This window comes from Hesperophylax consimilis, chromosome 21, assembly GCF_061612785.1.
Source record: "Hesperophylax consimilis isolate HC1 chromosome 21, BYU_Hcon_1.0, whole genome shotgun sequence".
Lineage (NCBI taxonomy): Eukaryota > Metazoa > Arthropoda > Insecta > Trichoptera > Limnephilidae > Hesperophylax > Hesperophylax consimilis.
Window position 1 is genome coordinate 18,004,003 of NC_142856.1, and position 12,107 is coordinate 18,016,109.

General features: G+C 35.1%; 1 protein-coding gene across 13 annotated transcripts in view; it reads right to left on the reverse strand.

Moving 5' to 3' along the window:
* Positions 1-12,107, reverse strand: part of rg (A kinase anchor protein rugose) — a 941,488-nt gene that overhangs the window by 409,603 nt on the left and 519,778 nt on the right. For 9 of the 13 annotated variants that reach the window (XM_089644600.1, XM_089644594.1, XM_089644593.1 and 6 more), the window contains exons 8-10: positions 9,908-10,154; positions 5,860-6,006; positions 1,572-1,679 (exon numbers count right to left, since the gene is read on the reverse strand). In XM_089644600.1, the coding sequence (XP_089500726.1) occupies positions 1,572-1,679; positions 5,860-6,006; positions 9,908-10,154 (502 nt within the window). Of the gene's footprint in view, positions 1-1,571; positions 1,680-3,414; positions 3,472-5,859; positions 6,007-9,907; positions 10,155-12,107 lie in introns of all 13 variants that reach the window. The other 4 variants (XM_089644602.1, XM_089644596.1, XM_089644603.1 and 1 more) reach the window with 1 other exon arrangement.

Sequence of the window (12,107 nt, forward strand, 5' to 3'; positions counted from 1 at the left end):
ATGCTTACTTTTTTGCAACAGTTTATATAGTTATACAAATTAATAAATATATTTCAGATACCTCCAGGTTCAAATTTATTTGCCAGAAACTTTAAAAAATCATGAAAAAATGTCCGGAGTCGCCGCATTCTACGATATATTGAAATGATTCTGATTTATTTGACGATTCGGACAAAAATTCCAGTGACTTCTCATCAAAAACTTTCAACATTTATATATATTTTTCAATCTTTAATTTTAAAACAAAATTGATCTTACTTTGGGCCCAGAGCCACGGTTTATCTCTTCTGCGAAGTAGAAATTCACAATTGCGCTGTATTCTTTCGGTTATCATCATCCAAGCAGTGGAGCCGAAAATCTGATGAAAAACTCCGTCTATGTTCTCTTCTCGTAGAATTGTAGCAGAAAATGAATTAACTTGTGCGTTCGGAACACTCTGCGATATTACAAAAAATGTTTATTATACCCCTCTTTGATACACGGCCGTGCTTCAAATCCCAGAAAATTAAATCGGGTGACCAAAGGGCACTTACAAAAGGATATTTAAAATATATATATATCTGGACGCATTGTAGTCTCAGAACATCGTCTAGTTAGGCGGGCAACGTACCTGTATAATATTTATTAAGTCATTTAATTTTGCCGGCAATGAAAATTAAAATAATAAACTTTACAGTTTTGGTGCATTTTTCACCCGCCATGCCGAAGACAATCTCTGTGTTTTAGCAAAATAAATTTATTTTGATAATTTTTAAACATAATATTTTAGCCAACCTGATTATTTGCCACATTTTAAAAAATACGGATTAATGAGAAATCATTGTTTTGATAAAGCGACTACATTAAAATATTTTCGAATAAGTTTATATAATTTATTTTTCGTTGTGAAAATATTATGTAGAGGAAAACAATCACCGATCTATATTCCTAAAAGTTCACACGACAATTTCGAGAAAATGCCCGTTTATGGATACATCAGTATGGAGTGTGCTGAGTCAGCGGCAGGTGGCCGGCTGCCGCCTCAGTAATCTTGAGGAGTAAAATATGGCAACGCGTCTGTTTGGAGAAGAGTTCGTTTATTAACTGTTTTGGTTAGTGACTAGTGAGTTTATATAGAGAAATTATAAGTGGGGGAGCGCATCGTGACAAAGTCGCAACAACCAAGCTACATGAAGCTCACATGGACGGAATAATTGAGGACGCCCCATGAAGAAATTACTCAATCAAGCTATCAGTGTCAACACAGAGTTGTTTGATGTTCTTGATCTTGTTAACTCATACCCCGTGGAGAAATAGCGAGATGGTTACATAGTGTGTTAAAGTAAGAAATAGCAGGTGATTATAGATAATCTACAATCGGTTTTGATACATAAGTAAAAATAACATCCACAACGATAAAAAAAATCTTCGTAGATAAAGAAAAGAGTAAGAGAAGAAAAAAAAATATTTTGAAGAACTAAATAAAAAAGATAGTTAGGAATAGTGAGAATTTAAAAACATATACCATTCTTAGTATAAGGTACGTTAGTATAATTATTGGTATCAGTTTATGAAAATTATTATTATCTTACAGATGCAGAAGGCTCGTCGACCTCTGAAATGTATTCTCCATAGAAATCTATCCTGCGATAGTTGTCCGGCAGTATCGGGCGGGACTCGTTGTCAAACTTGAATTGGCTCTGTTATTTGTTTGCAAAATAACAACAGGACAGCAACGGGTGCAAAAACAAAACGAAAACAACAAATAATAATAACAAACAAATAAATCACAAGGATATTAGCTGATAAACAAATTAATAATATACAAATACTTTAACTAATAAAAATACATAACATACTATTATACACAGAATTATACATATTATAACCTGAAAAGAAATATTAATTACTGAAAACATAACAAAAGGTAATATAAAAAAACGCACGAACATGCACATTGCATAATAGCAAAAAACACACAACTATGCAAACAAATTAGGAATAATAATATTTATGGGATTTTTTTATTTAATAATAAACGACTCGTCAGTAATATTTATGCATTGCGCGTGAAGAACTCCTCCCGCTTCCAAATGTAGTTGCTATATTTTTCTGAAAGGAATATACGTAAGTTGGGTAAAATTACGACTACAAAAGATAACTAAACTAAGAAATAGTATCTATCTATTTTGTAGTAAATTTTCAGAATTCCTGGTCACCCTACGATCATTTTATAATTTGTATCATAATTCAATTCAGAGAAGCTGCAAACTCGGATGCGCTGCAAACACCGAAAACCGAGACTAAAACAAGCAATAGGCAATGCAAACAACGATATATATATGTGCAAGTCGTTATATGCGGGGATCACAATGGCCGGGGAATAATTTAATGAATACTCTAAATACACAGATATGTACAATATTTTCACAGTAATTTCATAAAGTGGACTTGCGGTATGTACGAAATTGAATTATAACTTTTAAATTGTGTTTCAACATTTATACAGCGAAACCTCATTCCAACATACCACGATATATGGTTTAAACCAATATAACGTAATAATCCAATTAAAATACAAAATAGAGTTCAAACAATACTCGTAATATCGTTGAGTGACCAAAGTCGACGGGCTCTCATTCGGTCGTTCAATCGCAGGTTCAATCCTGTACAACATCCATCATTGCACAAGTAACAATGTTAGCTTTGATGATGGATGCAGGGATTGGATTGAAATAATTTGAAATTTTATTGAAAACCAGGGAACGTAAATCTATATTTCGACAAAATAGTAACGTGTTTAAGAATCGATTTTATAACGGAACCGTGAATCAGTTTCTTTATCAGAATGGAGGAAGAAGGGTTAGCAAACGACACAAAACGCACACCAAACATAGCACAAAAACTTGTAATTTAAAGGCATACCGCTCATAGCTCCATTCTAACCTCTCACTCTTTCTCATAAACGATAAATTTAACAGAAAGAGAGTAGCATCTGTCTATTCCTGAAAATTTCTGCTGTTAACACGACGCGTGTTAGCAACAGAAAGAGATTATATGTACTATTTTTGGGGTATATAGCCATGTTGCGCTTTCTTCCCTTTTAACCAACGTTTCAGACAGCCTTGCAGTGTCCATCATCAGTGCTTTATACCTCAAAAAACAATCACGATAATACTTTAGGCGTTAGAATCACATGTCACACTTTATAGAGGGGTTAAAACGGAGCTCTCAGCGGCAGTACCATAGCTTTCTACTGCGCGCGCTTACATGCTTATCTTTTTCATGCACTACTGCTACGTCACGCGGTTCTTGGACTTGGGCTTGGGCGAGCTTAACAGGGTCCGAAGAAAGCACGGCCGACCAGGCGTCATCGTCAGTGGTGGCTGTCAGCGCATGCGCGGCCTCTGGGACCTCAGAGGCTTCTTGGCTCACCCGTTTGTGGTTCTCCGGCAGGTTCAGATTGCACTCGTTGTCGAAGCGGAACTGGCTCTGCAATTCCGGACGGAAGCGGAGGGATTGGAAAATTGGGTTAGTATGATATTTTTTTAAAGAATTAATATATGTTAATAATTTGAAAAGGTCTCACTGAAGAATCGATCTCCTGCCGATACAATAAATCCAACGTGGGGGATTAATTATTTGGAGACAGTAAAAGCAATTTTAGTTACGTGGACAGCGATTTTCTGCATGCTGGGCAATGAAATAAACCTAAAATTGTAAAATAAAATGAAACCTACTACTTGGAGGAGGTATTTCTGCACAATTGTTATCCTATAATACGACAAACCCAAAGCGAGGAATCAATTTAGAGTCAGTTAAAGCAATTTTGGTTAAAACTTGAAGCAGGTCTTTCATCACAATGTTCTCCTATCAATACAACAAAATTAAAATGGGGTATAAATATGGATACAGTAGAATCATTATCGTTAATACTTGGAGGAGGAATTTCTGCGTAACTCCTTTTATAATTTGATAAACCTAAAGTGGAGGATTAATTTTGAGAATTAAAAGCAATTTTGATTAAAACTTGAAGAAGGACTTTCTGCATAGTTGTTCTATCAATACGCCAAACCTAACGTGGGGGATTAATTTTGAGACAATAAAAGCAATTTTGATTACGTGGACAACGATTTTCTGTATGACTTAAACCTAAAATTGGGGTAAAAATATGTAGGTTATTTTACAATATAAAAAAAATATTCAGCAAGTGGATCGGTCTGCAACCAAGTGGAAACAAATTCCCTGGCACCACCTAATGGCGATTTATTGAATAGACTCTGGTCAGCCCTTCCGGTTTACAATTAACAAAATAAGGTAATCCCACAGCATCTTGAGTATGAAGCTTGAAATAAAAATATTTTATTTTAATGACAGCGAATGTAGTGAACACTCGACGGGTGTGAAAATTGATTAGATAGCTCAATGGAGGAAGCAAACTTTCTGTTTTATCGAGACTTATATTTCTTCGTCTTGCAGCCATCGAATATAACAAAGAAATCAACAAAAAATGATAAAACACATTAAATACAAGTCCTGACTTGTAAGCTAATTTAACCTAACATAACCTGTAAGCCGATGGCTCGCTTCTTACACAGCGCGCGAAATCTGCCACAAGCGCGCGAGATTCTGACAGGTGCGCGCGTGTTTCTGACAGCTGGCGACGAGGCGACAATGACGGGTCGCCGTCTCGCCGCGAGTGGCGAGCCCCGGCCATAATAGAGGAGTCATTGGTCATTGTGCTACTATCGCCAGTCACCGGTGGCGGACACAATGGCGGCGAGTTTCAGCGCAGATTGGGATATTTTTGTACCAAAGATGGAATAGCAAAGAATAGAAATTTTCAAAATGTTCACCAGACCTTCTCTATCCAATCATATGTAATTGCAACCCCTCTCGAGAAGAACCAAATTCAATCTTTATAAAACACTCATCAGACCAGTGTTAAGATATCAATCAGAGAGTTATGCCCTCACAAAGAACAGCGAAGATGTATTGGATTTTTTGGGAAGAAAATTTGATAAATCTTTCAAGTCTTACATGAAATTGGTATCTGGCGAACGAGGCAGAACAAAAGATACGCCAATTGCTAGGATAGTCAACAACAATATTTACGAAAAATGTGATGGCTCCATGAGTGAACAGAAGATGAATAATATTATATTTAATAAAAGGTTAGAGTTTATTTTTACTAATATTATTATCTCTTTACAGACAGTATTATTATTTGATTCGACCAATGACGCTATTTCATTGAAAAAATAACTTCATAGTAGAACTTTAAAGGATGGATTGAAGTAGTTTCCAGGCGATAAAATAATTAAAATTGGCGCGAGAATGATTAAATTCGTTAGGGAAACCATCGAGGCCGTCCCACCTTCCCTAGGTGGGAACTTATTCGGGCCCTGGAACAAAAGGCAAACTTTCAAAAGAGTTTTGTGCGAAAATTTATCGACAAAATTTTCTGACAAAAATAATCGGAAAAACAGTCACTGTTAAAGTGACTCCAACGGCATTCTCTCCACAAAAATATAGGCTGAAAAATTAGTAGGGAGAAAAAACTGTAAAAAAACATTGATATTACTGCATTATAATATATAGAACAAAAATTTCCACTGGCAATTTCCGCAATTCCTTTTAATAAGAAAATGTCATTAAGAATCTACGTAGCACATGGTGAATAACCAGGAGAAGACAGCGAGCGGTGGAGACAGTTAGTCTCCAATCGCCTACATTTTTGATGGGTAACGAGCTTCATCCTGCATCGTCTTTCGTCCTTTGGCTTTATTTTGATCTCTGATGTGGTCTTCTTTGAACTGTTCATAAGGGACTATATATAAATATCTTACAAAAAATATATTACACAGATCGTAAGCCTACCTTGTATCCGGGTCCCAAGCGGTGCATGGCGCAAATCTGGTGCGTGGTGAGAGCCTCGGAGAAAAGATATATGGCGGACATCTGACCGCAGAACACGCGCTCCTCGTCCAGCTCAGGGGTGGCGCCGATGTAGCATTTGTCGAAAGGCTACAAACATAACAAGTATTACACACAAGAAACATTTGCTTTTAACCCCTCGAGCAATTTTGGGAGATATTTCTCCCAGCCTGATACGAACTCACAAATGAGATATATGATTTAAACGTGTTAAGAAAAAGAGCCGTCAGTTTGCATTCAAAGGTCTACTATAAACGCCCCTGAAAATTTAAAAATGATTCTATGAAACAATATTTAGAATTTGACAAATATTTATCAAAGTTTGCAAATTTTTTAGCAAATTTATTTATAAATTAAACGAAAAAAAATGAAGTAGCGATATTTTAGAAAACCTTTGTTTAAATAAATATATTTTTTTAGTTTTATGTAAACTGGTAATTATAGTTACACGATAAAAAAAAACCATCGGTTAGCGACTTTAAAAACTTTTGCGTTCAAAATATGTATTTTTTAATGCATATGTCAATTTGAAATACTAACATCTGAAAGAGTCGTTCGTCTGCTTTCACAAACAGTATTTTATTTTGAAATAAGTTATACGAAATCAAATGTGATGCAAAAATACTTCCAGCGCAAACAGCATTTTGATTGTTCGCTTAAGAAAAATACAGTGCAAAATATCATAGGCTACAGGGGTTAATAACTATCTAGTCTGGTCAAATACGTCAAATACTACGACAGTTTTCTAATAAGTCCGTGAAACTTTGCGATAAATATTAGAAAGGAAGAATTTCATCGCACGCAGTAGCAGATAACCAAAGGTCAGCAACACTCGGCCCACGAGAATAAAACAAAATAAAGCTATATATTACTTATATTAATACGTGGGTAATTAGATCTTTCACCGTCGAAATTTCACATAACTAGATATTAGACTTTTGGCGTCATCATGTAAATGGTCACAGAAAAGGTCTCGGGGGAAAACTTATGTATATTTAAGATTAAAAAAACATGACCTTCCCATTAAATCTTTTTATAAAATAAAATAAAACGATTAAAAAACTATGAAATTAGAGGTAAACATTAGATTTTATTTTTTCTAGGCGATGAATTAGAAGTTTCCCGAGGGATCCCCCTAGAAAAAATTGATATTTTAGTAATACGTTCATCAGAAATAATTAAAATAAACTCGGAAAGATCGATTTTCCAGGCCTGCTAGTACAAAGTCGACCGTAGGTCCATCCATTACGTCGGGCCGCGCACCGAATATTGTTTTAACCCGACACTTCACTTATGTCATTAAGATTCCCACTTTATTTTAGAAATTTGATAGGTAAAATTTAGTCACAGGTCTGCCCAATACACCAGGGCCGCGCATCGCATATTTTTGTGCACGACTGTTTCACTTAAGTCGTTAAGATTCTGGCTTTATTTTATTATCTCGTCTTAAGGAAATAAATTTAAGAACAAAACGAAATTAAAATCACTTGTTAAAAGTGAATAAAAATATTTATGAAATATTCGAATAAATTTTCTTTTGTTAAAACTTTGAGTTGGGGGAGTGAAAAGTTTTGAAAACGCAAAACACGAATAATAAGCATCTATTCAAATAGAAAATCTATTTTAAAGCACCCGTCATTCATCATTATCCCAAATAATTGAAAATTTTAATGCTACGGAACTAACTTTAAAACGAGTTTCTATTGTGATTATTATTAAAATTTGATGAAAACTTTGAGCCAACCGAAATTTAAGTACTAAAATGAACGTAAAGCGAAGATGTATGTTAAATCCTGCAAAAACATTTCAAACTTTGAATATAATTTATGCTCATAAACTAATTATTCAGCCAGAAGTTGAAATTGACCTATATTAATCAAGGTAAAAAAAAAACAGACAGCCTCATTTTACGAAAATTGGGAATGGAGCAAACTTGAAGTCAAGCGCGGTAATGTTTGGTATAATTTAAGGCAGTTTGGGACGCAGAACAAACAAGAACTCGAGCTATGCGATGAATTACGAGATAATATTATAAGAGCCAATTTATTTAGGCGTACTACCCAAACAAAAAAAGACATCCACCGAAGGGTCATGTAAAGCGGTCCATAGACCAGTTACAATATTTTATTAAACCGCCAGTTTTGCATGGAATAATGGAAATAGCGATGTGGCGAGTATTGAGTATTTCATCAGTTCAGGTTGTACTGATGGACTGACGACTGATAGACTGACTGATGAAATTCCATCATACTTGTTGGGTCTGATCCACAGACATCCAAATGGATAGACTAGATCATCAAGGAAAGGGGAACAAAGTTGCGCGGGGCGGGGATTTTCTCCCTTTCCGTGATTTGTGAATATGTGAATCTGACAGTTTATAGGAAACTCGTATTGTAATATCATAATTTATTCCGCGAAAATAAAATTACTACGACTTACAAGTCCTTTTAGCAATGGCGCGCAAATATCTGGCTGCGTAAAAAAGTAAATTATAAATCCCAAATCGGGTCAATAAATGTATGGGCTTGTTTCCAAAATTGAATATTTTTTTAAACTATTTAGTTAGAGAGTTTTACAAATGTATTATAATTTACCCACTTCACTCATTTTTAGTGTCGTTACGCAGGTCGGTTCGGTTAAAAACGATCATTCAGATCCTGGTACAGAAAAGTCGCACAATGAACTGCGCTGCAAATCCTCGCTTTTAGCGAACATTCCTATTCTGCGCAGTCTGGTTATTTCAATGTGCGCTCTTCGGCGGTCAACGTACGACTGATGTCGTAGTTCATTCAAAGCATTCTTGAACACTCCTGGTTCGCAAATTTGGATGTCTACGTTTAAATGTCTATCAGTTAAAAAAATATTAATTTTAACGAATTATGTTGAACACGAGAAAACTCATTCAAAACTTTGAAAAACGATTTTTAAACAATTTTGAAACCTACGATATATTACGTGCATTAAGCAAAATTGAAAAAGTTGTTGAAAATCCAGTAAGAAAGGGGCAGGGACCATTGCTGTTGTATTTAGTCAATGGCGGGGACAAACTAAAACAATTAATCTTTTTTAAATCTCATTTGAAAAATATATTATAATAAACAATCGTTACCTCTAGTTACCTCCGTCTGGACTTAAAAAAACTCATTTGTTGTTAATGTAGCTTTAAACAGTTTTTATTAAACCTTTTAAGGTCTACGTAATTTCCATTTCTTTACTTGGCTTCCATAAACTCACTTCCACAAACTTCCACAACAATAAATGCTTGTGGAAGAGACATTATCTCTGTTAAAACGGCTTCAATTTGGTTTAAGGTCTATGGACCAAATAAAAAAAATGAAAGCCTAGTTGCCTAATCTTATTAAAAGTTCATGATCGATTAGCTAACCTAGTTGCCTTGAACTTTGCTTGGACCGATTTTAAATATATACAAGATTTTTTTAAATTTTCAATTAAAGAAGTAACAATTAACATTTTATACAAAAGGTTGAAATATTAATATAAAATGCGTGACAAGAAGATCATCGTATTTAAATTGCACGCTATTGGCATTCCTTTGAGTTCACAGCACAAAAAAAAACACAAGGTTCATTTGCCATTTATGCATTTAGTAGTCTTTGAAAATTGCCCAAACTCATTGAAAACGTGGGAAGATAAAATAATAAAGCGGAAAATAATTTAATGGTTCGTGATTTTTTCGTTGCGTGGTGCACCAAATAGTCAAACAGTTCGAGGAGTAATAATTAATTAATTCAAGGAAACGGGCTCCATTGTGAGCATTAAATCACCCATGCCCCATTGTAACTGCCGGGCTCTCGACTGCATTGCCGCAATAAATGAAAGTGTTCACAATAGTCTAAGAACGTTAATTCAACATCTTCCACGACAATTCGGCATTGCGAGAAACGATGCACGAAAGATCTGCATTTTCTTGCTTACAAGATTCAACTAAAACGTATCAGGGGATTACATGGTCAATAAAGTAGATACTCACGTCATTGGTGGAGACGAACCAAGCCATCTCGGTACTGGAGGCGAGCTGCCCATTGACCAGACACTTGATCTCGCTCTTAGTCCAGCGGTTGTAGATGTAGACGATGGCGATCATGTACCACTTCCTGGGCTGGAACTCATACTTGACGCAGTGCTGGAAGCCCTTGCCCTTGACCTTCATGGAGGTCAGCACGAGGCAGTTGCCGACGAAGTGGGCCGAGTAGCCGACGCCCTTGCTGGTCTTGAAGCTGTGGAGAAGAAAAAAATATTTTAACTAAGATTTTAGGGGTCACCAATTTAGGGGTCTCTTGTGGTTTGTGCGGACCAACCAAAACGAAAGCGCAATTAAATTTGGATTGGGAAGCTAGGAAGATCTCAATCTCTGGTGATTGCAGATGTAACTAGCAAAGGCTGCCGACTGAATAGTGAGTGAATAATTCTGTGGCCAGTTAGGGTACAAGATCAAATATTAAAGGTAACTAAACTGGATAAACTAGTAGAAATCAAGGCGTGTGAAGGAGGTTGATGAAGAATCAGATGTTTTTGGCTGAATAACTTTCCTCATTGAGCAGGGATTTATGAATACGTTTTTTCAATTAAGCCTTTACTTTCATCGGTCAAACACACTGCGAAACACTTTGTCATTCCGTCTAAATGTGGAAAAGTGTTTACAAATGGAGCCGAAAGTTGTAGTAGGATTAGGCACGGTAATGAATTGTCTGAAATTATATTGCCATTTTTATGCCGATGATAAATTATACCCTCTCTCGAATGTAGAATAAACGAGGTATCTATGCAGACTGAATTAATGTTTTTTACAAATTCAAAGAAATGTTATTTGAAAGAAACGTTACAAGAACCTTGAAATAAAGCCAGGAACGGTGGATCTTTGGAGCAAAATGATGAGTTTGTTTAGTACCTGTTGTAGGAAATAGGTTTGCGAAAGACGGGAAGGCTGTAAAGGACAATAAGAGAAGGGAGAATGCAGAAAATTAATTTAATGGAGTACCGAATGCAGTAACCGCAAATTCAAATAAATAAAGTATTCAAAGGAAGTGAGGGTAGCAGTGAGCGTAGTAGTTCGTATATCAAGGATAGATGGAAGTAGAAATGAGATACTCAGTAATAATAAATATGAGAGAGTTACAAATTAATCAGTTGGAGAAAAAAGTTCTCAATATAAACCAAGAGAGTTTGACAAAAATATGGAATTAAAAAGGAAAAATATTATAATTTCTAAAAAGCTGTAATAAATAAATTTTAGAATTGAAAGAAATTTATTTATCCATATTGCCAGACGGGAAGGAAATGAAAGGGGATAGGAGAAAGACAAAGGATTTAGAATAACGAGAAACGAAATAAGGCAGGATCTAATTATAATCCGTAACCCCTTGCAGAATATACTAATCTTTCTGATTGGAGTCAACTTAATTACTAGAAAGCCAGGAGGCCTCGTTCGCAGGATTCTGTTTTTTTTTGGTTACGCGTTGTACATACATTATATCAGTGGCACTATACTATACATATAAACAGATTTACGCAAAATAAAAATGTTATATTACCTTTATTATATAGATGTGACTTACGACAAGTAAAAACATGATTCTTTTTTAAACAGCACCATCTGTTGAACGTAAAAGCAACACGCGTGATTCTTTCTCTATCTGCACAGACAGATTGAAATACAGCAATGCGTGGCGGGGCACATCTAGTTATTTAATATTTAGGTAAATTTCAATTTTCCATAAATATATTTCATCATTATTCACATCACTTCATCATCCGTCGCTAACGACAACAGTGATATATTCTCCATATCAGAATTCGGGAAATGAAGCCCTTATTAAAGATAAATAAGTAAACAAAAATATTTGTTTTCCGTTATATAGCAACTTATGATAGTACTGACCCTCTAAGCACGAGATTCAGGTATTAATTAATATTATGAAATTACAAGGATTTTATTCAAAAAAAAAATTTGTATATACTTTTTTTCCTACAGTTAATATCACATAAGCAAAAAATATTTTTAATAAGGTTATTATATTGTAATAAAAATTTAATAAGATATATTGACTATATAATGGTACGTATACATTTGCGAACCAAAACGCGAACCGAGCCACGAAACCTGCTGACAAACTGCTTTGGCAGTTTAGCGGGTATGAATAATAATTAAAAAAAATAATAATAAATTACGG